At 44.8% G+C, this 26,178-nt stretch overlaps 1 protein-coding gene across 2 annotated transcripts in view; it reads right to left on the bottom strand.

The window, feature by feature from the left end:
- Cacna2d3 (calcium voltage-gated channel auxiliary subunit alpha2delta 3) overlaps positions 1 to 26,178 on the bottom strand; it is a 798,817-nt gene that overhangs the window by 156,826 nt on the left and 615,813 nt on the right. For both annotated transcript variants that reach the window (XM_050158222.1, XM_050158221.1), the window contains exons 17-22: positions 16,170 to 16,253; positions 8,501 to 8,572; positions 8,182 to 8,243; positions 6,785 to 6,852; positions 2,545 to 2,590; positions 2,315 to 2,412 (exon numbers count right to left, since the gene is read on the bottom strand). In XM_050158222.1, the coding sequence (XP_050014179.1) occupies positions 2,315 to 2,412; positions 2,545 to 2,590; positions 6,785 to 6,852; positions 8,182 to 8,243; positions 8,501 to 8,572; positions 16,170 to 16,253 (430 nt within the window). The remainder of the gene's footprint in view (positions 1 to 2,314; positions 2,413 to 2,544; positions 2,591 to 6,784; positions 6,853 to 8,181; positions 8,244 to 8,500; positions 8,573 to 16,169; positions 16,254 to 26,178) is intronic.

Here is a 26,178-nt window from a genome sequence, read left to right as displayed (position 1 = left end):
TCCCACTGGTTGCAAATATGAAACAGCCTGATACCTGATACACTCTTAATACCCCTGGGCCCCAAGCAATTGGACTAGACAGTAGCAAGCAGTGAGGCTGGGTGTGCACGCTATAGCGTTCTCCCGTCTCTTCCCAGCTCCCAGCTCATGCCAGGGCCAGCATACTGAGTCCTCCCGGAAAAGCTGCCTCTGGTCCTCACTACAGCCATCAGTTCAGCTCTCTGCATTCAGCAGGGTATGAGAATGGAATACCACAATGGACAATTATGGGGACTCGTAGGATATGATTTCTTCCGTTTCAGACTTTTCCTCATTTTAATGGGAGATAGCTGTCCCTGCTGGGTAAAGCACTGTTGCAGAGGCCAAGTGATCATGAGTCTAGGAGAGGCTATTCAGAGGTGGGCCAGGATTCAGTCTGCCCGCGAGCAGGATGAGATAAGCGCTATAATCAGTCTCACATATTGTCAGGACGATGGTTGAGATGCGATTATATAGTGGGATCCTGTGGATAGTGTGAACAAACCCAATGGAGAGAAGTGACCCACACAGACTTCAAAAGGATGAAGAGTAAAAGTGAACTGTACATATATCTGCACAGTATACTATTGTTGTATGCAGTGACTCATATACTATATCAGTATGTCTACATCCTGAAGGTCTCATCATGGAAATCTTTGATACCAAAATAGCTCATATTTCAGACTTTGGGGAATTTTATAACATTTGGCATACACATTGAGATGTGGGGCTAGGACATGGATGGAAACAAAAATTTCATTTTTTTCATATATACCTCAAATATAAAATCTGCACATAACTACAAACAACATTTTAATGTGATTTTGTCCATAAAACAAATGAATTTTCTGACTGTTCTAATGTCATTAGTGTTGCTTAGACAATTTTCAGATTTGGGATTTGGGAGTTTGGGGTGGTAAATTCTGTATATACAGTTTAATATGCAAGATAATGAAAAAATGCCACACACAGCTCATGGAAACCTACTTCAACAGTAGGAGCATGAATGAGAGACATGAGAAACGGTGAACGAATACGGGAAAAGTCATTCTTTGGGGGAAGAAGAGGGTACAGGGTAGGGAAACACAAAGACTTCAGTACTAACTCTGATATTGCTTTCTTAAAAAAGTACTTGAAGCAAACATGACAACATATGAGGAAGCTAAGGGAGGACTAAAGGAAGATGGACTCAGAGCTGGCCATGTGGCTATCAGTGAAGATGGCTCTGGCTCTCACAAAGGCTCGAAGCTTGATTCTGAGCACCCACACAGTGACTCACAACCATCTGTAACTCCAGTTTAGGGGATCCACTGCTCTCTTATGGCTTCTGTGGGCACCAGAAATTCAGGTGGTGCATGTAGGCAAAACACCCATACCCATAAACAATACATTTTTTTAAAAAAATCTCAATTTAAAAATGCATTTTCATAACATCGCTATGCTTAAGATATTTTTGATACAGTAATTAACAAGTTCAAAGAAATGAAAAATTGGGCTCATCTGTTGCCCACCTGATCCTTTTCCTACCAGAGGATAACCCCTAAAGCAAATCCAGCCCATGAAACTGTCAGTGTGCGGCTGGAGAGTCTCCAAACACCTCTGCCGGGATTGCTCTGGTTTTTCTGTGAGACAACACATGCCGAGCAGACTTCCCCTCATTGATAAGTGATTCTCATGGAAGGGTAGCAGGTGCCAGGCCTTTCGGTGACTCCCTCTGTTCAAGTTGTGGCTACTGGAACTAGCTTGTCATGGGGAGGGTCTGCTCGGGCCTCAGGGGAGCATCCAGAGCTCCTGCCCTTCAGTGTGTGTGTGTGGGGGGGTCTCCCTCCTACCCGTAGGCCACGATCACTAGCAATTTAGTTCTCACAGAGCATATCCAAGGGAAATGGTTAGAATAGAATAAAAGGCAACAGGTGCCATGATAACCCGACTCTTGGAGAACCATGAGGCCTAGGCTATGATCTTGCCTGAGGTCATTCTTTGGTCAGCCTTACTTCCTTATCTGTAGAAGGCCTGGAATAGCGGAGATGTGCAGTCTTGTCCACCTCCATCTTTATCACCTCCGTCTTACCCAGCTGCCTAACTAGACAGCCTGTGAGTGCAGGGCCAATGTGACTAAGAGTACTGTGGTCATAACCTCCATTATTTCTCGTGCCTTTCTACAGGGAGAGACGTGGCTGGGTATGATTGACAGTCCGTATGAAGGCAAAGCTGCTCTTGAAACCTAAGGTTCCTTCGTGGCTTGCAGTTCTTGCCCTCCCCCCCACCCAGAGGCATGCTTTGAGAGCACACTCACATTGAAGCAGAGGCTCTTTGCCTTTGAGGTAGAGCTTAATAGCTTCCAGTTGAGACAGATGGCGGTGCTCTGGGTGCAGGTCGGTGTTGCAGTAGGACCTAGGATGTGACAGGGTCCCAAAGGAGAACATATAAATATTCAGAGCATCTTCCCACTTTGTGTTTGGACCAGGAAAACTGGCTAAGAGGGCAGGGAATCCTGAAGCTGATAAACAACTAATGAAATCTTACCATTCATCTGCCAAGGACACATCGGGATGTTCTAGGTCATGCAGGCCTGGAAGTCAAGGACAAAGCATTGTTAAGCAGCCGCCTTCCTCCTCTTCCAGTAGATCTCAAATTCTCTAGTGTGGCACTTACGAGGGAGTGTGTTCACAGTAGATATCAACCCTAAAGGGATAGGCTGGGATCAAGGGCTCTGGATGTATGTAAAAAGTCATCCAGACTACGTTCTCACTCTGCTGTGGCCAGCACCACCATATCTCCCTGTGCTCATCCCAGAGAAATCTCAACTTCACAACAAAGAAGGATGTTTCTAACAGAACAGCTATAAAGCTAGATTCGGGAACTCCATGAAGTCTGGACTGAAAACTGGGCCAGGCCACTGAACTCCCGTGTGAGGCTAACAGATTTACTTCTCCGTGTCTTCTGCGTGCACAAAACAGGAATGGCACCTAATTGGGAGAGTGATGTTATAGGTTCAATTGTATGAGACTGTCAATACTAGTTTACGTTCAGCTAGCACAGAAGGCTAGTAGATGTTGAAGGATTCTGAGTGAAATTGAGCCATTGGTCTAGAAAACTAGTTAGTAGAGCTGAGGCTAGCTCGGAAGTGAGGAGATCCATAGAATACTACAGACTTCCTGATATATGCCATTGTTTTAATATGGTTTGTCTTTCAAAGGGGTGTGTGTGTATGTGTGTGTGTGTGTGTTTGGAACTTGAAGGCAGCATTAAGAGGGTAGGAACTTTTCTTTGGGTCCTTGTGACAAACTTTTCCTTTTATGATGTAAGAATTTTTTTAGTACAATCCTTTTTTTCATTTTACAAAGCGATCACCACTCTCACTCCCTTCCCTCCTCCCACCCCACCCTTCTCACCCCCACCTCCCAAGGAAAGTAGGAACTTTTAAGAGTGAGACTTGATTTCCATTACATTAGGTGATTGGTTTACTACTAGGAAGAGATTGATGCAGGGGTCACCATAATGGGTCTCATGCTTCCTCACTTGTATGAGTGGCCCTGTTACATACAGGAACATTCCTTCCCACCTTTGCTATGCTGTGCTGCCTCCGGAACGTCAACCCAATAGGGCCACCCAATCTTGAACTTTAAGCCTCTGAAACTGTAGCTAAGTAAACTTTTATAGGGCACTTATAGCCTCATGTGTTCTGATACAGTAGCACCAATGAGGTAAGGCATTCCGGAGAGCCACCCCCTCTCTCTCTGATTCCAATGGGTCATCTGCAGACAAGCAGTTAAGACATGCTTAGGTACTCGGATAATGTTTGTAATGTTTCAGGAAGACAAGTTTCTCCAATGACTTTAATACCTTAATCCTGTCAAATACAGATGTCTAAAATACTGGATGCCCAGCGTAATACTGCTTGGTTCTACATGGAGTAATCTGCTAACATTGGATTATCTATCTTGGAAATATCTTGTCAATCCTTGAGTTACATCAATTTTCCTATCCAAGAAATATTCTCAAGAACTCTACAAGATGTTTAAGTATGATGGTGATTAGTTCCTAGGGCAATCTTGAGATATACATTTTATAATTTATATTATATATTTTATATATATGTAATATATATATGCACACACATTCTCTTAACCCTTTCACTCACTTCTTTCTTTGTTTCCTCCCTCCTTCTCTCCCTCTCTCCCTCCTTTCCTGCTTCTTTCTCTCCCTCACTTCCTTCACTATTTTCCCTGAGGCAGGAATAAGTCAGTGCTATATGCTAGGAATAACCCAAGAACCAAACAGCCCGCCTCCGTGGGACGTAATTTCTAGTGACAGAAGAAACAGAAATGAAGTTGGAACTCCTGTAACAGCTGATCTGTTGGTAGTGGCAGAGAAGAACATATGGGGAGGGGCAGGGAGCGGCAGGGGTAAGAATGCTTCAGACCAAGCTCTGCTTTGGTGATCAGGGAAAGCATCACTGAAAAAGTGACTTTTACACCAAGGAGAAAGCAAAGACCCATGTGAGCCATGTTTGTGACAGGAAGGAGTGTTCACTACAGGAGTGATAAGGGCAGAGGCCTTGGGCCGCACCTTCCCAGGATGCCAGCTGAAGATGTCCATTCCTCTTCCTTCTCTCACTGCAATTTATTCTGCCTTCATCTTCGAAGCTCTCCCTGGCTCAGCATCATGGTACTCACAGATGCGATCCCAGGGATGACCCCACTATCATTTCTTAGATCTGAGTTATTGAATACCAAGCAAATCTAATTTCTCTCCAGTCCTTTCCCCTTCTGATAAAACCATACTCAGGAAAGCTGAGACTAACGACATGCACCCAATTTATTCAGCAATCATTGTATATAACTATATAAAAGATGCAATGTGTCAGAGGAGATCTTGAAGAGACATAATATTAGCAGGAAGACCAGCTCAGGCTTCAACTTTCAACACTGTTTTAGGGGTGCTGAGAACTGACCCCAGGGTGTGGTGCCTCTACCGCTGAGCTAAACCCTCAGTCCTGACCTCTCACAATTCTGAGTAAATCCTGCTGTTTATCATCTTCAGAGCAGCAGGCATAGGCAATCCATGTGAGGAGCTAGCTACAGAACCCCGGAATATGGGTGCCATCCTCAAAGAACTGTCCACTCCAGGAACAGAAGAGAGCTATGGTCAGGCCAAGGCTCTTCCAGATGAGGGTTCTGACTAGCAGCCTCGGGGAAAGTAGTTTTCTCGAGCTCTTTTCCTCAGGGAGCTGGCAAGGCTGAGGCCTTTTGTTTACAGATGACCAAGGAAAGAAGGTCTGATCTCATTTATGGGGATAATCAGACACTTGGCCCCCTTGCTAAGTATTCAAACTAATTTCTTGCTTAGTTCTGAAATTCTCTCAAGCAATGGCTCAGCCTAACTGCTATGGAACACACAGGAGGGGACAGTAACCAGAAAAATGGTCCAAAAGACTGAAAAGACATTGGTGCAGGGAAAAAGCCAGATAGATGAGAGATGGAGAGGGAAAAATAGACAACAGGGGGGGGGGATGGGAGGAGAGAGGAGGGAGAGGGAGGGAGAAAGAGAGAGGAAGGGAAAGGGACAGACAGACAGAGACAGAGAGACATGAGAGGACAAGCAATGGAGAGACAGGTTAAGGGGGACAGACACGAGAGAGGCAAATGATCCACTGAAGACCTCTCCTGCTCTGACCACGAGGCACTTCCTCCATCTCATCTCAAATGGCTTGGGCATGAATTGTATTGCTGCAGGGGCACTGATGCCCTCAAAGCTATACATAGCCCACAGAACTAGAAAATTCTAGAAACTGAAACATGGCTTCTAAGAACACATCCTTAAGTGCATATCTTCTCTAGGCCACAAGGTTGGCTCAAGTCCTCTTGTGTGTCTTTGAGAAGAGAGACCATATGTTTGGCTCTTGGATGGGTACATCCTTGCTTCTGCCCAGTGCTGAGTGGACCCCTCCTAACCCTTATGCTTCATCAGACATCATGGTTTCCTCGTCAGATAAAACCCAGTGGCTGTGAAGCACTTCAGGGCCAATCAGCAGATGGATCTGACCCAAAGTCCAGGCTAAGCAAAAGTGCCTTACTCAAAGTCATTTCTAGAATAAGAGCCTGTTAAACAGCACACTCCTAATTCCAAATGTTTACTGTTGGAAACGGCAACTGCTTAGGATCAACGGGCTGTTGGTGATAGAAAGAACAATTTCTGTGACAGATACTTTGCCTTTACAGATTGGGATGGCTAATGTTTATGGGAGTCGCTGTGCACCTGCGCTTTATGAAAATGGAAGATCTTAGAGTTACCAGATCCTACTTCTGCTTCCCAACTCCTGTCAATCTCTTCAACTGTCTCATTATCCCCCGGTGAAGGATAACACAAAGCCCTTGAGACGGGTGGCTCAACTATGCTCCAAGCAAAGGCTTCCAGATCTTTCTTGGAATTGCTTCTCCTTAGACTTGACTTCTACATTAATTTAATTCTTCCCCTAGCACTGAATGCATGACAAGAATAACGGTGGTATGAGATTCCTATAATTTGCCTCCACTACTTTATGCGTACAACAATATAATAAAGCCAGCTGGGGTTCCTGTCATTCAGAAACCCACACAAAACTGGCAAGAAAAGACACACTCAGAGGGCAGTGATTTGAGTCAGGTGCCCAAATCACTAGCCAGAGGCTTGAAAGTCACACACAATCTCCAGTTCTCCCAGAGCTGGCTCTGGGCCTTCATCCCCATACCCACGGAGAAGCCAACCCAAGTTTGCACCTTACCTTCTTCAATGGTTACATTCCCTCGGAAGAAGTATTTCCCATGGCCCCTGGAGAGCGCCACACCTAAACTGTGCAGAGAGACAGAGCAGACCTTGAAGTCCAGGGCAGTCACTGGCACAGACTTGTGGGCTAACCTTTCTTTTCTATTTTATTTTCCATTTTCACATTTTCATTTCATGTTCTGTAAACAATTTTCCCAACAGTTTACGTTCAGAAACCTCACTGATTATAGTGGGTGTTGGTTTTTCTTAGGCCCAAGCAGCTGCTTCAAAGTCATTTCTGATTGGAAATGCCAGCGGCAATTGGCTGCTGTTGTGTTTGCAAGATTTGTGGCCAACAGCTTGCCCCTCCAGAAAGCCCTCCACTGGATGTCCTCCCAAGGCCACACACCCTGCTCCTTGCTACCACCTTACACACCTCTGTTCTGAACTTAGACAGAGACTCTGAGACCCCAAAAAAGCTGATCTCTTCTCAAGGGCAAACCTAAGCCTGGGGACACTCAAATGAGGAGCACAGCCACATGGCTGGTTGTCAGCCTGGTCCCCTCCCCAGTCTAACTGCTTTCCCACATTCTTATTGGCTTGATTTAAATGCCGTTCTGTTTTGGTCTAAAGTTAGAGACTGTTTTCAAAAATCAGTCCCTTTATTTGGCAAAGCCACTTAGTGGCTCATGTGTTCCTTGAGTCTTCCTGGTTCCAATCTGCATCTGGTCACAATCCTGAGTAGTGGGTGACAATGATGTTAGAATCTACTTTTCAGATTAATCTATCCTGGCTAACTTTCCCTTCACTCTGAAAGATACCAGCTCAGGAGCATGAAGCAAGCCTGCTAAAAGAAGTTTCCTTTTTTTTTTTTTCTACAAATCACATAACAACATTGAGCTTAACAGGGGCAGGCAACTTTGGAATACTCCGTACACATGGGAAAGGAGACCATTAGGCAAAGACATACTTTTAGGACTGTAACGGAGAGACAACACAGAAGGCCATTCAGAAAAGCTGAGATGGAAGCACAAGGTGGGAATGAAATGCCTCCTGCAGGATTACTGGGTCATGAAAACCAAAGGTGAGACAAGGGTCGTAGGAGGTAGCAAGTGAGATGGTGAATTCAGAACCTGGTGACCCTCTGAACTGGTCTCCTCCACCCTTGGTGGGAGCCCCGGAGATTTTGTGTTGGGAATGCTATGAGAAACTGTGGCTGTTTGGGGTGGGCCTGAACCGTCTTCCCCATTCTAGGACAAAGACAAAGAGCAGCCTGGGCAAAGCCCCTTCCTCACTCTTTCCGGCTCTTGGGAGGGTGTTTGTTATCGTCAGATGGTGAGCTCTGAGAGGCCAGCAGGTTGGGTACAAACACACTGATAGGTCTGATGGGATGTCCATGGTTATGGTCAGCTCTACCTGAAAGGAGTACCCTTGATGTCTGTATAATAGTAGTCATTTGTCATCGCCAAAACCCGTTTCTAGATCGGGGGGGAAAGTCATAGAGAAAAGAAAACATGGTTAGTCTGCTGGATGACATGTTTCAGAAATCAATAAAAATAAATGGACACACTGTGGTCTGGTTAATAATAGTACTACATGAATCTTGTTTGAGATAAGTAAAGACAAGAGAGAAATGAGCTCGGCGAAAGATATTTATTCCACAGAGAACCTTCAAAGCTAATTTTTCACACTGGTTTGTTGTAATGAAGTGCAAGAATGTTTGAGAAAAAGGTACCCCTTTGTCCACGGTCTTCTTCACCTCCATAGAAAACTTCCCTGTCTTCCGATTCACCATGGCATTTCGTAACTAGAACAAGAAAATGAAATTGGGAATTAGTGCCTCCCTGGGTTTCTGTGTCACTGGGTGCCGGGCTCAGAAGTTCCCTGAACAAAGTCCAGACAGAATTCCTATCAACTCTTCATGCTTCTGAGGATAAGGCTGCACACGCATTCAGAGCTCTAAAACAGCTCTCCAGGGGGTGAACACGGACAAATGACTTTCAACTCTGATTTGGGGTGCACAAGTGAACCCCAGAACCTCTCAGGCTACTGGATAATGGGCGGGTAAACAAAGACAATTTTCAACTGTGATTTGGGGTGCCCAGGTGAACCCCTTAGGGGTAGTCACAAGAGAGGCCTCAGGATGTTGATGAGTCCAGAGGTCAGAGAATGAACTCTAGACAATCTGCTAAAACTATCAAGAAGCGAGAATGTCTCTGGGGGACAAGTTGGTTTTTCAGAAGGGGTACTGATTTGTCACAAAGAGATCATTTTTCAAAAGATAATCAAGTTAAAGATGTTTTTCTAAACAGTAGTTGAAAAGATTGGGGGGCACTGGGGAGACAGTAACTCCTTTTCCACAGCATGAATCAGCTTCAGATGGTCACCCAATTAACAGCCTCGCTGACAAGACAGTGAACAGTACTGACCCCTGCCTCTGAGTTTTGGAGGTCCCATGTTGGAGCAGTGAGCCTGGATGGCCTCCCCTCCCCCTGGCTGACCTCATCTAATTACCTGTGGCCTTCTACAAGTTCAGAGGAGGACAACAGGCTGGGTGATGAAGGATGTGCCTGCATGGGCAGCAAGGGGCCATGACAGAAAAGGCCATTTAATGGAATAGGAACAAAGGCGGAGGAGCCAGTCCATCGGGAACTGTTCTTTCTCTGTCTGCGCTTCAGGATGTGTGTGTGTGTGTGTGTGTGTGTGTGTGTGTGTGTGTGTGTTGTTTTGGTTTTTTGTTCTTTCCTCCTTTGGGGGAGCTTTAGTGAGATCAGGCTGATAGGAAACTGCAGGCCTTGCAGCACCTCAAATTTGATTCAGGGCTGTCTAGATTTGGGTTCACATTCCCGTCTTCTGTGAGAGAGAAGTAAAAGCATGATTTTTAGCTGGAGGCATGTATAAAATAAAACATATATTTTACTTTAGATATTTTTTAACAACACATAATGGGCATTTCTGGAAATATTTTCCCATTTTAACTTTTGTGGTTTTGGACGGAGAGAGCTGCTCCTAATTAAGTCTACTTTCTAACTTTTAAGAACGGGCTCAATTTATCTTTAACATGGTTTTCATTTTTCCTCTTTCTGGTGCCTGCCTAAAGCCATTTGGGACCTTCTCCTCTCAAGTTCCCCAGGCAAGTCAGAGATTATGTCAGCTTTTCCTTGCCAAACTACCCCCAAGCCCCCAGTAGCAGAGAAAAATTAGCATGGGGCCGGGGAGGGCCCAAGGCCGGGGTCACTGATGCATTATGGGGGCAAACGTTTAGACAGTTATTCTAGTCTTGCAAGGATGACAAGCTCTTCTCCCCAAGCTCCTCATTGTGAGGGAGGATAGAATGCTGTCACTTAGAAACAGACCCTGGGGACAGGACTTGATGATTGTGGGCAAACCATTCCTTTCTCCGTGCCTCAGTTTCCTCTGCTGCCCAAACAGAACTGAGCACAGCCCCCCCTCCCATCACATACAGCTGTAGTAAGGACCACATGGGCATAAGCAGACAAGGGCCAGGCACAGGCTGACTGCCTTCTGTGCCTCAGTTGTCCTCTGCCATCCTCGTTATCGCTGCCATCAGTGGCATTGCCATCTCCCTCACCTGGGTGTGGCGTCAGGTACCTCCTGCCAGCTAAAGGAATCAGAACTCAAGCTCCAGATGACTGGGCAGCAGCATCCAATCTCTTACCAACTTCTCTAGCTGCTTGGACAATGAGCCACAAGAAAAATGCAGCTCGTGCTGAGGATACCTTTGCATTTTTTTGTCTCCATAGCTTCCATTCCTTTTTTTTTTTTTCCCGCATCGGTCAGAGCACACTGGGTGGATTTTTGTGATATCTCCCTTATCTTTGCAGATTTCAAGTTACTGTCCCTAACTCTCCATGAGTTAGACAGACTCAAGAGGAGACAACATGGGGCGTCAGGGCTCCCGAGCGAGCGAGCGAGGCTCTCATCGCTGACACATACGAGCTATTCTTTCATCTTGTTGGGCTTCAGTGTCTTTTTCTGTTATTCGTTCAATCAAAAATGACCCTGAGTGAAGCCACCCAGATCCAAAACTCCTTTCTAAACTGTAAATATCAGGTTATTGGCAAGCTCCTGTTGCTGATAGCTACTGTTGACTGAGTTCTTCCGGTGGATCAGGCACTAATTTGAAAATTCTAAGAACTGTCTTCTGTATTTCTATTTCTATTTCTATACCTATTTGACAAGAAGGGAGACTGACACCTTAGGCTAATAAGCTTGTCCAAGGAAACACAGGATCTCCAACTCTTAAGCCCAAGTTCTTGGAGCAGGAAAGATGGTTCAGTGATTAAGAATGCCTATAGCTCTTGAAGTAGTCCTGGGTTTGGCTCTGAGCACCCCCATTGGGCAGCTTATAACCACCTATAACTACAGTCCAGATGTTGTGATATCCTCTTCTGGCTTCAAAGGACTTTTTCATGCTTGTGGTGCACACACACATACACACACATATATGCACACACATGTGCACACACACACATACCCCACAAGTTCCAAACCTCTGCTGCCTAAATCAGAAGATAAAAATAACTACTTCATCATTAGTATAAATTATATAATTTTATTTCTTGATTTCTTAAAGAACAGGCTTAGAAACTGACTGTGCCATGGCCTATGGGTTTACCTTCCCAGTAGCTCTTCCGTACACTTGATCTCTGGGAAATTCTGCTCTTACTATCAGAGGAGGCAAGAGACTCATAGTTGGAATGCACTTTGTGAGACTTGAACATTCTAAAAAAGTCATTTTTCTATCCTAACAGGCTGCATATTGCCAAGAATCCCCATGTATATCATGCTAGGAGTTGGTGGGCCCCATACTGAAGGAGGGTCACAGAACTCAGGTCAGAGCGATGAGCAATAGCAAACCTGTCTCCCCCACTGAAGGCAGGAAAAGCTTGGCCACGGTGCTGCTCTATGCAGCCTTTGAACTAGCCACTGCCTGGGTTTGTAATCATCAACAGCTGGGGAAATGAAAATGACTTGGCAGAGGAAAATGTTAAAATAATTTTTGGTGTGTCCAGATGTTAGCTGATTATACTGTCATTAAAAATCACATACATAGATGCTTGACTAAACACACCCCAAGAAAAGCAAGTCGGATGTCAGTGGTCCCCACCAGATGCCAGGCATCTTTAGGTGTGATATTCAATGGCCAGAGAGGCAGCTCTCATCACAATGGGATGGATAATGTAAAAGGCAAATTCTCCTTTAGGAGACACAGCAATCTAGTCACTTCTCAGCCTACCCAGCCTCTGGGGTACAACCTGGTACCTCAGTCCCATGTGTTCCCTGCAGTCCTGGGGGATCAGCAGCTTGGGTGACTCATCAAAGCACCCACTTTTCTAGTACAATATTCCAGTTAAGGCTGGCTGCTCATTCCTCTGAAGGTCAGCTATTCTTCTCTCCTAAGCAGAGCCCACTGGGGAAAGCTTCCCCAGAAGGTATAATAGTGGACAGAAGGTTGTGTCTCCTTCTACAATGCAAGTTCACTATCCTGCGGTGGAGTCTTGTCCATGTTAGAATGGGGTTTTTGACTTCCAGAGTCCCAGGTAGCTTGTTCTTCCAAGCCCCTACCTTCTTATAAGATACCTAGCCCAGCCTACAGATGGAAGGGATATGAGACAGACCAGATAAATAGTTGTTTCTTCAGCAAAAAAAAAAGCATTTAATTGGTACATGAAGATAGTATGTACAGAGAGCCCCAGCCACCAATCTTCCCTTAAATGAAATCTTGGGCTCTCTAGGTATCAGGGCTCAAGGGATCAGGCATGAGATTTAGAAAAATAGAAAATAACGTAAAGAAGAAAAATATATGCAATCAAAGCTTAGAATATGTCTCAGTGTGAGATGTTCATAGGACTTTGGGAAGAAAGGGCTCTGGAGACGTGGGCCATGAGGCTTGTCATGGGAACAAGTGTGGGCTTCCTCAGCCCAGCAGGAGAAGGCTTGCACTGCAACAGAATGGGTGTCGGCTGGGTTACAGACAGAATCCATAGTGCTGTGGCTACACCACTGACAAGGTTTCAGAGCAAGATAGACATCCTATAGTTAGTGAGGGTGTAGGGAAATAAAGGGAAATATGCTGGGTGAGCCATAGCCAGCTCCAAGGTCCCTGACATTACACAAGGAAGTCTACACAATCTCAGCTCTTTTGGGCCTTTCAACCATGAGACTGCCCACATTCACTTGACCAGTCAACTAGCCAGAGTTCCCCACATACACTCAAACTAACAAGATTTTTGCCCTGAATGCATGAGTTATATGTGGCCCATTTCCAAGTAGGACTTGGTAGCTCATTTGCAAGACCTCTCCCTGCTGCAGAGGTGGTGGGGGTTGGGGAGAATCCTATCACTTTATTTCTTAGTAAAACTTCCCTTGTTTGCCCTTCTGCTAACCTTCCTTGATCACCATTCTTCGTGACTCTGAAGCAAGGAACTTGGGACCTGTGGCTTAGGTGAATGTGGTGCCTGCTGACAAGTACAGTATATTAGTCCCCCATGATTTTCCCACTACGAGCCAAGAAAGGCTCCCCTTCTGTGCTCAAAGAGCCCACAATAACCCCATGGGGATGAACATTTACTTTGGAAGAGCTCACCACGTTTCTGAGGTACCAAATAAAGTCTCAAGGACTCTGGCATTCTGAGGCTTTTTCCAGTGACACACAAAGTGGGTGTGTCAAGGACACAGCATAGGGGTCAGATAGCCTGATGCCTGCCTTTGAACTGTGACTTAATTTCTCTGCCTCAGTTTCCTTAACTGGAAAACAGGGACAGATCCTTGACAAGACTGCAATAAGAAATAAATGAGTTCATCCTTTATTACACTGAAGGTATTAAGTACGTTGTATAAAAGAAGCTCCTTATTTACAAGCTATTGTTACTTATATGAGCCTTCTCTCTTTATAGAAATAATAATGTTCACTGGGGGAAAGTTCAACAATGATTAAAACATAGCAAGACCAAACGGAAAATCATCCTTAATTCTTTCAGCCATCTCTAGGAATTTCAGCCCTGAAATTATATTCACACAAACAACAAAAACAGACTCATCAAGTTGTGTATATATATATATATACACACACACATGCTTACACACACATATATTCACACATACAACAGTAACAATCAAAGAAAAAGACTATCAACTTGAGAGTTGGGGGAACATAGGAGGGGTTGGAAGGAGGATGACTAGAAGGGACTGGAGGAAGGAAACGAGAAGGGACGATACAATTTTTTTTAATTAATATAATTTTACTTAAAATTTTTTTTCCTCACTGGTGACTCAGATAGGATCGTGTGTATTTCAGGTCCATTTAGGGGACACATGGGTCCCCTAAAGATGCCTTTTTATAGTAATTGACATGACACCTAACTTATCCTATAGTGACAACAGAAGTCCCATGCACACTCCTCTGTGTGGTCTACTTTTGTCTTGTGTGTATGTATGTATGTTTGTGTGGGCACACATATATGTAGGTATACATATGTGAGTGGGTGTGCATGAGTATGGGAGGTCAGAGTTTAAAAGTGGGTCTTGTTCCTCGGAAATTACCCACATTGACTTTTGGACAGATCTCTTGCTGGGACTGGGGTACAAATCCTGGGGCTAGCCCAAGCTCCCTGTCCCCAGTACTGAGATTACACCTGGAACTGCAGCATCTATGCCCAGCTTTGTACACGGGGGCTGGCTTCAACCTCAGATCCTCGTATTTGCACAGCAAGTACTTTATAAACCGTCCTTTCCCGCCCCCTTTATTTTAATTTTGGCCAGACTAGTTTTGCAAATTTTTAAATAATATATTTGATATTACATCATTTTTGGAAGTATTCAGGGTCTGTGCTCTAAATGTGCTTGTTAAATTGTACAAGAGCCTTGCTGTCCCTCAGAAGCAGGATTCTCCATTCAGGCGCTCTGCAGCCAGGCCGACTTTGCCGCCTCTGCCAAGTAGTTCTGCTTCCTTGATCCTCCATACATTTTGACTTGAAGCCTGTACTTTGCTACTTACTCCAAGCTTCCCCAGCAGCATACGGTTTTGCAGGCCTCTATGAGGCACACCTCCATATGTAGGCACACCACACAAGAATGTTTTTCAACTGATTCCAAAACTCCCCATCACTGGGGCATAGTAGAGATGGCAGTTTGGATTTTCCTATGTCAAACACACGGATATTGAAAGAACTCACATTCAATCCCCTTGGACTGCTTGCCGTCAAGGATGCAAGCAAAAGACAGCTGATTTGTACATAAGAAGAATCCTGCCCTGACTTGAGAAATGGTAACTCCGAGAGTGAAAACCCAGAACCGAGCTGCTTGAGTCAGATGACAGTGAAGGGCACGCTGGGAATCTGATATTGACCCTCCAACCATAATGGGAGGCCACAACCATAAACCGTAAACCAGAGGCCCGTTCACAGAATCCTCACATAGTCACACAACAGTGTAAGCACTTTATTCTCTTTCAATCTATCAATATGTCCAATCTTCAAAGCATCTGGGAAGACCAGGAGATGTGTCAGGAATGGTCGCACTCCAGAGCCGAAGAGACTCCACGCAGGTGAGATTTGAATCCTGACAGTGTAACTGTCCACACCAAACACATGAGTTTAAGCCCAAGGATCCACCAGGATCCTGGTCACAATGTTTGAGGAATAGAAGACATCAAACTCTTCCAGGTCGTTGACCCCACGTGATGTCAGAGCAGTGACAGGTAGGATTGGATGAGGCGGTAGCTTTTAATGGATGGCAACTCTATTCTGTCTGAGATTGGACTTAGTCAGGCTGAGAGCATTCAGGAAGCAGAGGATGGGAAAACAAGGAAAGCAGCAACAAGGGACCTGTGATGCCAGCCCTGCTTCTATAAAGCATGAGAGATAGTGTGGGATGTCAAATGGCTTCCCTCAACATCCCCCTGGGAAGGGTAGAGAGACAGAAAATGGGGGTACAGGTGTGGGTGTGAGGCTGGCCACACATGGAGAAAGTGGGCATGCAAACTGCTCTGCTGCTCTTTAGAAACAAGAATTGTGTCCATGTACACCTAACAAGCGGATTCTGTCTACCTGGGAGGCTGCCTTATTGGCCTATAAGATGTCCTGACCTTTTAGTTCTCACTGTCTCCTGTTGCCCAGCCAGAATTCTTCGAAGATGGTAAGGCAAGTCCTGACAATTGTCCTCAGTCCAAGGTGGGATTAATCAGTTGCAGAGGAAACTAGTGCCCGCTGGGCATAGGATCAGCAGACTGCACAACTGGCCCAATTGACTGTCGGGAGAGTTATCCTACTGCAACTACCGCAGAAAGGTCTGTTGTCTCCACAGTCCTGTGCAGCAGCTTCTGGGGTATCCTGCCTGGTCAACAAAGCCCTCACCCATGAGGCTTGAAAAGGGGGACTTACCACATCATCCCGGTCCTCCCACTCTACTTCCGAGAGGTCCACACTGCTGTAGTCAGGCTTCCTTCGTTTTGTCCCTTCTTCATACTGTCGTAGGGAAGAAGAGAAGGACAAACAAATCATCACAAAACCATCAACCAGGGCATCTCTCTCCTCCTGGACCTGTTTCCGAGTGCTGTGTGAGTGATCAACCCTGTGGATGGCACTATTAGAATTCTAACGACAGGCATTGCTGTAAACATCTCCCTCTAAGTTGGAACATCTGAAGGTCAAGTCTTTGCTTTGCATGAATTTGCCTAGAGAATTCCTTGGCTCGAAAATGCCAGGTGCAAAGAATATTTATCTTACCCTTGTATGCAATAAATGTGGGAAGGGTGGGGAGACCCAACTCTATTAAAAAGACAGAGGAAAGTGCTTCCTACAAAACATTTATAAAAATCTTGTCCTTTGCCCTCAGCTTCATACCCTTCCTGTCTCAAACCTCCTCCAGGATCCCCTGAGAAACAAAACTTTGATTTTCATGGTTGGACTTGGGCTCAGCATCCTGAGAACACTTTGTCAGCTTGCAGACCTATTTGCTACTGGCCACGGCAGTGCAAGGCTAAGCGCGGCTCCTTCACCTGGAGCAGATGTGAGTACTGGGAATCGCTGCCGGATTTAATGGCCATGAGGGCCTTTCTCTGGGAAAGCTGATGAACACATTAATAACAGGGGAAGGATTTCACTTGTTTCCCTAAATCACTGGTGTTAGTCACCCGGCAAGTGTACCATTTTATCGACCGGACATTTTTGTGTCTGGAAGTTTGTGTGTCTCGAGGCCCTTACAGTTGGTTATTGGGATGTTTATTAGGTAGGAAAGTCTGCCCTCTGCTGCAGGCTAAGGATAAGAATGCACTTTACAAGTTTCGAAGGTAACGAAGTTGTACATATATACAAAATACATGCATAGAAATGCACCTGTTTTCTTTTCTGCTCTTTGTCTCAGCCCTGTTTTGATTAAATAATAAAGCTACATGAGACACAGGGTCAGTCTACATGCTTTAAGACTCCCCCATGACGTTCCGGTGGTTGCAGATGCAGTCCCTAACGGTATCCCTGACACAAGGAGAAACCTCTGCCTGTTGAGAACCAACCAAGTCTAAAGCGGACCTCAGTGCAATCAAAGGAACAGTGTCCAGAAGGGGTGATTGTCACAATACTGTGGTACCGAAGGATGTCAGACTCAAACGTTGCTCCGGCACTCTTTATTCCTTGCCAACTGCATTGTGGGGATCCTGCACCATCCCTAGAAAGTCCCCTTCCACCACCACCACCCAAGAAGGCTACGCAGCCCTGTCAAAGTGCCTTCACTTGCTTCTCTGAGGTTTCCAATTAGCAAGACAGTCACCATTCACAACCACTTTTGTGACATCAGATCCAGAGGAAGAGGAAGAAAAGTGGTCCCCTTGGAAGCCATGATAGCATATTAGCAGATGGATCCTGTTAGGAAAGTTCCTGCACGCATGGAGCTGGGCAAGCCAGTGTTGCTAAAAGGCCACAGTAACTGAGAGAAAGAAAGAACGAGGGAGGGGCATGAATCCAAGTCATGGACAAGTCCACAGGGTGCTAGGGCTTAGGACATTCCCTATGGGAAGACAGAGTCTGACCCCCATCATGAACCTCAGCTGCAGAGACCACTGACTTCTAATCCCATTTCAGCAAGAACCATAAAAAAAAAAAAAAACCCAACAACAACAACAACAACAACAAACCTCACGTAGCCCAGGACCTGAACTTCAAAATCAAACTTTTATAGATTCTTGGGCTGCCTGCTGATGGCTCTGAACCATTCTTTTGTCTTGCTTCGGTAGAAGGAATCCTTCCTTTGGTCACTAAAAACTGTTCCTTTTGTCATTTACTCAGAAGATGCGCATTGCATGCCTGGTCAATATAAATCACTGGGGGCTATGGAGATGGTAAGGTGCCTGCCATGCAAGCATAAGAACTTGAGTTCAGATCCCCAGAACTCATGTCAAAGGCAGATGCAGGACATCTGTGACCCTGGTGCTAGGTGTAGGGAAAGAGACAGGCAGACCATTGGAGCTCACTGACTAGCCAGCTTGTCACTACTGAGCTCCAGAATATGTGGGAATTCCTGCCTTTAAAAAAGAAGTAGATCATGATTAAGGAAGGTTCTTGATGTAGCCCTCTGCCTCCAGGATGCACATATATGTACACACATGCACTCATATCTGCATCTACACAAGCACATACCCATGGCACCACACACGCAAAGTCTCAGGCAGCAAAGATAAGACATTAGGTAAGCCTTAGCTTTCTCTTCCCACAGACATACTTGGAAGATCCCTCCCTCAATTGTGCTTCCATTATGGCCCCTTCCACAGCTAGGAAAATGAGCTCTGATGAGCTAAGCTACAAAGGAAACAAGTCAAATAAGATTGTACAGCCAGTATGGGGGAAGGACACCTCACCAGCTGCTAGCCTCTGCCTTAATGTCTCTGTGTAAGCCTCATGTTATTTCTGTCTTTCTCAAATCTAAACTGTCTCTGAGGTCCTAAATACCAAATGCATCTTTATCTTCAAAATATGAACAAGTTTTTGTTGGAAGAGTACAGAGGAACTGCCATCACCCACAACACACTGAATATGTGATGCAAAGTAAGCCACTGGGCTGCACCAGGTTTTCTCAGTGAGCTGCAAAATGGGAACAATAACTTGCCAGTAGAGATAGGCTAAATGGTTTTCCTCTTTGGCAGCTCATTCCAGGCAGCACCAAGTGCTTAACTCAGGCAGACCTGACTCTGCCCAGAGTTGGGCATTACCTCCCTCCTCCAAAGGAAGGATACTCCAGTAAGTCTGATACTGTGCTACAAGCAAGAGGCAGGAGGTATTCACTGAAGATGCTGGCATCATACAGCATGATCAACTGTCTCATTCTGGAATGGACATTACAAGCAGGGACTCCAGATTCTTCTGAAAGAGATATTCGAATGTGTGCTAAGGTACCTGGTTTCTGATGTGGGATTCCCCTGTGTATGCTGTGAATACCATTGATTAATAAAGAATCTGTTTGGGGCCTATTGTGGCACAGAATAGGGCAAGGCAGGAATTCCAAGCAGATAGACAAAGAGAGAGTAGGTGAAGTCAGAGAAATGTCATGCAGCTGCTGAAGGAGAAAGACACCTGCTGGAGCCTGCCAGAACTTTGCTGGTTGGCCATGACCTCGTGGTGATGCACAGATTAATAGAGACGGGTTAATTTAAGATGTAAGAGCTAGCGAGACATATGCATACACTAATAGGCCAAGCAGTGTTTTAATTAATATAATTTCTTTGTGTATTTTGGGTCTGGGCAGCTGGGAATGAGCAAGCAATCTCCACCAACAGAATGGTGCCCAAACATTTGGGGTTATTGCTCACCACCCACTTCAGGTTCAGATGCTTGTGTGCCCACTCGGGGATGGGAGGAAAATAGCTAAGACCATGCCAATGGCTCAGTACCCTCTACCTGGGAAGGGAGTGGGATCAGGTCTGCTGAGATTACACAGGCAAGAGAGGCTGGGGATTCCCACTGCCATATACAGAGATACTTCTAGGCTTTGCACTGTTCTGCATGGCGGATTTAGCTTTTACTCAGATAAAGAGGGTTTACAAGCTACAAGGTGCTACCCAGAGTTGAGGTGGTGAGGAAGGTTCCCTTCTGGCAGTCTCAGAGGCAGTGAACAAATCTCAGCCATGTTGGGTTGTATGGAGCCAAAAGGCAAAGCAACCTTAGTTTTAGTCACGATGCTTAGCATTTTAAGAACTGTTCCTGGTCAGAAAAGAATTACAGATACACAATAGAGACAGATTGAGATGAAAGAGACCTCTAAGTGAGCCACAGAGTAGGCTTGGGAGAGAGAAGAAAAATAATATAGACAGTTATAAAAAGAAGTAATTTGTTTAAAAAATAATGTCTTTAAAGAAACAGTAAGTCATAGATTAAAGGAGTAAAAAAAATAAACCACAAAAAGATGGAATATATACAGAGAGTCTGGATTATGTATATTAGTATGTTTTCTTTCAAAATTTTGGCTGTGAATGAGCTAAGTACAGAGAGACTTTTACTGTTTGGGCTGTGAGCTAAAACAACAAATATATTTAAAGATATCTTGACTCCAAAATTTAGGTCTAAGGATATGTTGCTTTGGAAAAGAGGTTCTGCTTTTGTTTCCACAGAGAATGAGAACTTGTGGATTCCTTCCAGACTAATGTGGTTTGATGGGACCAAGACCCCCTGAAAGGTCACCTTGAATACCCTCAAAAATTTACTTTGCCTAATAAACAGCAAGAAGCAATTTGGAGAGAACTATGCCCAGATTTTCTAAATGATTGTTTATAAATGTTTGGATCTTGATTTATTGATACAAATTTAAGGTAAATTTTGTTTGATTAAGAAGTTGTGCTTGTGCAGCTCATTTTAAAATGCAATGTATAATTAAGAAATACAGGTTAATAGATAGTCATCTATAATAGTCAAGCTTGTAGTCATGTTAGTTAGGCCTTCTAGATGTAGAGATATATTTCAAATGGATAGGTAGTCTTCAAACCTTTCCAAAACTTGCAGAACATGGCATTTAAAATGTTTTAAAAACTTGGGACTTTTCATAACAGTGAGACACATCTGTTCCTGGCAGCAATAATTACTTCAAGAGGAAGATGGGTACTGAAGAGGCTCCTTATGGTGTTGGTTAACCATTTGGGCAAAAAAACTGCTCTTATCTGGACTGCTTGATGGTATGCTGTATGAACTAGACATGCAGGACCCACAGAAAAATGACTTATGAACTTGCCTAAAGGTTAGACAGTACTTTGGGGTTCCTGCTTCATGAAAGAGTCTGCTAGACATTCTGCAGGGCACAGAAGAAAATGACTGAAAACTGCCAATACAGGTGGAACAGTCTTTGAAATTTCCTGCTTCATGAAAAAGTCTGCCAGAAACTACAGACATGTAGGCTGAAGATGGGTGCCCCAATATTACAGAACTTTGGGTGGCTGTCCAGGCAGCAAGATGTCTCTGTCAATTCTAGAGTTTTGGAAGTTGCTTAAAGCACTTCCTGTTTACTTAGGTAATATTATATCCTTCTGGAGTCTTTGATGCAGTTGAAGAATATAGTTTTACTTAGTTATGATAAAAGATAAAGAGATATAAATGTTGTAACCATAACTCTTGCTTATATAGAAAAGGGGAGGTGATGTGGGATTCCCCTCTGTATACAGTAAATACCATTGATTAATAATAAAGAATCTGCTTTGGGCCTATTGTAGCACAGAATAGGGCAAGGCAGAAATTCCAAGCAGATAGAAGAGGAGAGAGTAGGTGGAGTCAGAGAAATGCCATGTAGCTGCCAAAAGAGAAAGATGCCTGCTGGAGCCTGCCAGAACTTTGCTGGTAGGCCATGGCCTTGGGGTGATGCACAGATTAATAGAGACGGGTTAAGATGTAAAAGCTAGCTAGAAATATGCATAAGCTAAGAGGCTAAGCTGTGTTTTAATTAATATAGTTTCTATGTGATTATTTTGGGTCTGGGCAGCCAGGAATGAACAAGCGGTCTCCTGGGGCCTACATATACAAGAATGAGTCAGTTGAAATTCCTTGAAATTTTACTATCCCTAAATGTCATCAGACTTTTTTTTTCTTTTTGGGAGATGGAATTTCATGTAATCCCAGCTGATCTTGAGTTGGCTATGTAGTTGAGGATGACTTTGAACTTCTGATTCCCTTCTGGCTCTTCCTTTCACATGTTGAATATACAGACTGGTACCATTGTGAGCAGTTTATGAGGGGCTGGGGATGGAACTCAGGTATTTGCACATCCTAGGCAAGCACTCGACCACATGAGTCCCAGCTGCAGCCCTTCATTTTCATTCATCACCACTCGAGAAACTCAATCCAAGGTACCAAAAGTCTATTCAGGACACAGTGGTTCATTATGACCCTAGCACTCAGAGACCAAGTTACAGAGGCTGCCATGATTTCCAAGCTAAATTGGGCTATTTAGTGAGTTCCAGACCAGCCTAAGCTAGAGAGTCACACCCTGTCTCACAAAAAAAGAAAAACTAAGAGACACCAGAGAGTGAGAGTAAAAGGCCTCCCTGCCGGCTGGTCCATCAGTTGCTACATTGTGCAAGACCTTTTAAGTCAACATTGCTGAAGGGAACTGGAGCAGAAGCTACTCCCTCAGAAAAGTCTTTGATGAGGCTTCCTCCAATAAAGTCTGCTTAACTAAGTATGTGCAATGGGCCTGAGACACTTTCTTCTTAAACACAAACATTATAGCGTCAACATCAATGAAGCTCAAGGATCCTTTAGGTTAGAAAACGAAAACTCAGCAGGCTATTGCATAGCTGGAAGAAGCCAAGGGTAATAATTAAACAGGAACACACGGACTCCAAACCTGCCAGTATCTTTTCCTCATTAAGAAAGCTCAGCAGGCCAGGAAGGAAGCTCCTTTACCCATTCCACATATTATCGAGGATAAGTGTCTAGGTTTCCTTGCAGGGGAACTCCTAGAAACGTGGATCTAGTGATAGTACCATTGCTGGATCAGAGACTAGGAAAGGGCCTGACCATATGGGAAGGGCTCACATCATCCCGGGACACAAGAATTAGTTCAGAGATGGGGACATAACCCACAACGACCCAAAGAGACCCAAAAGATTCCATCCGGAATATCTCTTGGACTGGTCCAGAAAAGGGGTTGCCCGTGTACCAGCATTGCTAAGGTTGTGAGATGCGCACTTGGAGCACCTCATGGCCACCTTGACCACTACTCTGAGTTATCCTGGGAATGAAGTCAGTACAGAGAGATCAGGGAAAACCGAAGATGATAGTCCTGAAATCGTGCCTGGACCTGGACCTGAAATCTTTGCCCAATGATTATCTTCAGGCTCACACAGATCTACCTACCTACCTCACAAGGGCTCGCATTCAAGGTGGTGTACCACCACATCAGCCAGCACCGCACTCTCCTAAAAATAATCCTGCCTGGGGTTTTGCCCATCAGTGGGACTTGTACATATTTAATGCCTCCTTTTTCTCTAGGATAAACAACCATTAAAGATTATTTACTTATTATTTTTATATGTATGCGCATGCCTGTCTGAGTTTATGTGTAGTGCATATGGATAAGAGCTCACAGAGGTTAGAGGAGAGTGTAGGATTTCCTGAAGCTAGAGTTAAAAGCGGGCACAGCTGCCTAAGGTGGGCACTGCCAACCACACCTGGGTGGCTACAACAGCAATAGGCACTTTTAACCACTGAGCCATCTCTTCAGCCCAATGTAATATTTTTAAAACTACATTTTATGTGAAATATTTACAGACTTTGTTACTTTAATAATTCGTTAGGAACATTTGATTTAGAAAGTCCCTTGCCACCTACCCAGATGCACTACTGTGTCTGAACAGAGCTCAGCTCCTTCTACTTTCCCTCCATGCTTCTTCCAAGCAACAGCCAAATGGGTTAAGCCCCGAACTCTCCCACACTGCAACTGGCTCCCCTCCCCCACAGAGCCCTGTGTGGAACAAATCCCAGGCCCGGCTCTCCGACTCCCTCTCCCTGTTCATAAGGAGCCTGTTATGGGGCCAGGCATTGTGTATGGCAATTGTTAGTATATCTGTAATCTGTAACTTCCTTTGAAAATGTGATTAACGAATTGCAAACGGTTTCCAAAGGGTTATAAACAGACTTTCAGAAGCGCAGGTAGGCCTGCAGCTTTTGGTGCCTGTTTTACGGAAAAAAAAAAAAAAAAAGTATGTCCAGGAGAATTTAATAAGGGAAGCTATTGTGTGCCAGATGTGGTGAGCAGACGAACAAGCCAGGGCTAGGATGATGGGACCAGAAGACACAGATCTTGGGAGCAAGCTAGAACTACCCAAGGAGTGGCTTGAAGCATAGTATTTAAGGATCTGGATACAAACTCCTCCTGTGTTACCTGCAAACTGGCTCTGGAAACACACCGAGGTGAACCACGCTATGGCCATTCTGATTTAAAGAAAAGGATAATGGCTTTGCTTTTCCAGGATTCCTTTGGGAAAGGCCAAGGGCATCATCCATACATATACCTGTGGCCTCCATGAAACAAATATAGCATGGACTAATTGATCAAAAGCACATGCTCTACAGACTGCCCAAAGGAAGGAAGGACAGAGATGGGGCAGGGGAGAGACACCTTGCCTAGGAGAGTGCCATCTGGATGATGTTATGGCCAACATAGATCCAGTCTTCCTGAAGGATGCTTCTATGTCCAGGCAGGCATGACCTTCCTCTGGTAAAGACCTCCATTCTCTCCTCTCCTCTCTAAGCCCGAAGAGACTATTTCAGAAGGGACATGGGCATCCTTGTCTCCTGTGAACTGGTCTACTCATTTCCTACGTATCGTCACATCCTAATGGATGTCAAGCACTTCCTGCCTCTGTGCTAGGCACAGTGAATCTTGGTAAGACCTGGAAAAACTGCCCCAGGAGGATCAGCCTACCTTCAGGTTCCTGGTGACAGCTCACTATTATTAATGCTCAAACTCTCTCAAGGTAGGCTGTTGGAGGGCAGCTAAAAGCAAGGGCCTGGGAGACAGTCCCAGATCCCTGTCAAGCTTACATGCTCATGATCCAGGGCTAGCTGTCATTGCTCTCCTCACTAGCTAGAAGTCCTAGCCCTCGATTCCCAGAGATGCCTTGAGAAGCACCGAAAATAAACGTGGCTGAGCATTGAGCCCAGAACATCACAGGTTTTAACAGATGCAGCCTAAAAATTTGCTCCTTTGGCTAGTGTTAATGACCGCTGATACCTTGGCTGATGTCCAGAGTATGGCATGTGTGTCTCACGGTGCTCATCCCTAGTGAGTGTGCTCACAGGACAAACTGATTCTTAATACATGAGCCACTTAAAGGGAAATGTCAATCTAAACTGGCAGTCTTTTCTCGAGGTCAAGGGGAAGAAATATGGGCATATGGCAGAGCAATGTCCCCTCCCTTACACTGCTCTCATTGATTCTCCATCCTGCCAGTGGCAAATCAAGGTTTCCGTAGGGACAATCTAGAAGAGGTGGATTCCATGACAGGAGTCTTCCCCAGCTGTCCCAGGGATTAGCAACAGGGCCACAAACAAACATCACCATCTAAATTGCTTGACTACTTCTGTTTCTCTAACTGTTTCCACTAATTCTTTGTGTAATAACTGTTTGTAGAAAATTCTGAATAAATAGTGCAGAAATTAGAACTACTATTGTCTCCACTCCTACTTGGAAGCCACACTGCCATCTTCTCCAAAGAGTACTCAAAGGCAACGTTCATTACTTCCCCAACCAGGAACTCATAAAACACACAGCCAGTTGGCTTTGTCCACACGACTGCCCACCCCCTACTCTTTGCCCCCCCCCCACTATTCTCTTCAGAACATGTCCCGGGCTAGGCACTGTGCTAACTAACTGTCTGAATCTTGTCAATGAAGGAAGATCAGAGCCAGGTCCCTTGGGGACATTGCTAGTGGAACTGAGAAGCAGATCAACAACACCTGGTGTCTGAGTGGAATGGCTCTCACCTCACTAACTTGGCCCTCTGTGCAGGTGACCATGTCTACCGGGACAGATGATAAGCACTCCACCGTGGTGGTAAAGCCACCTGGAAGTTAAATCCAGCAGGCTCATTCTTCTCTATGCCGAAATGAAGACTTATGTAGGCCTCTGGCAGAGTGACTGTCCTTTGAAACTGGCCCTGGTGTCCAATGACGGTTTTAGATTAAGAAGTCTATGATTTTAGCCATTCTGACAGGTGTAAGATGATATCTCAAAGTTGCTTTGATTTGCATTTCCCTGATCGCTAAGGAGGTTGAGCATAACCTTAAGTGTCTTTTGGCCATTTGAACTTCTTCTGTTGAGAATTCTCTGTTCAGATCAGTGCCCCATTTTTTAATTGGGTTAATTAGCATTTTAAAGTCTAGTTTCTTGAGTTCTTTATATATTTTGAAGCTTGGG

The sequence above is a fragment of the Alexandromys fortis genome, unplaced genomic scaffold (genome assembly GCF_014885135.2).
Source record: "Alexandromys fortis isolate MF-2015 unplaced genomic scaffold, M_Fortis_MF-2015_v1.1 scaffold_106, whole genome shotgun sequence".
In the NCBI taxonomy this organism is placed as follows: domain Eukaryota; kingdom Metazoa; phylum Chordata; class Mammalia; order Rodentia; family Cricetidae; genus Alexandromys; species Alexandromys fortis.
The sequence above is the reverse complement of the archived record's forward strand: the minus strand, read 5'-3'. Positions and strand labels throughout refer to the sequence as shown.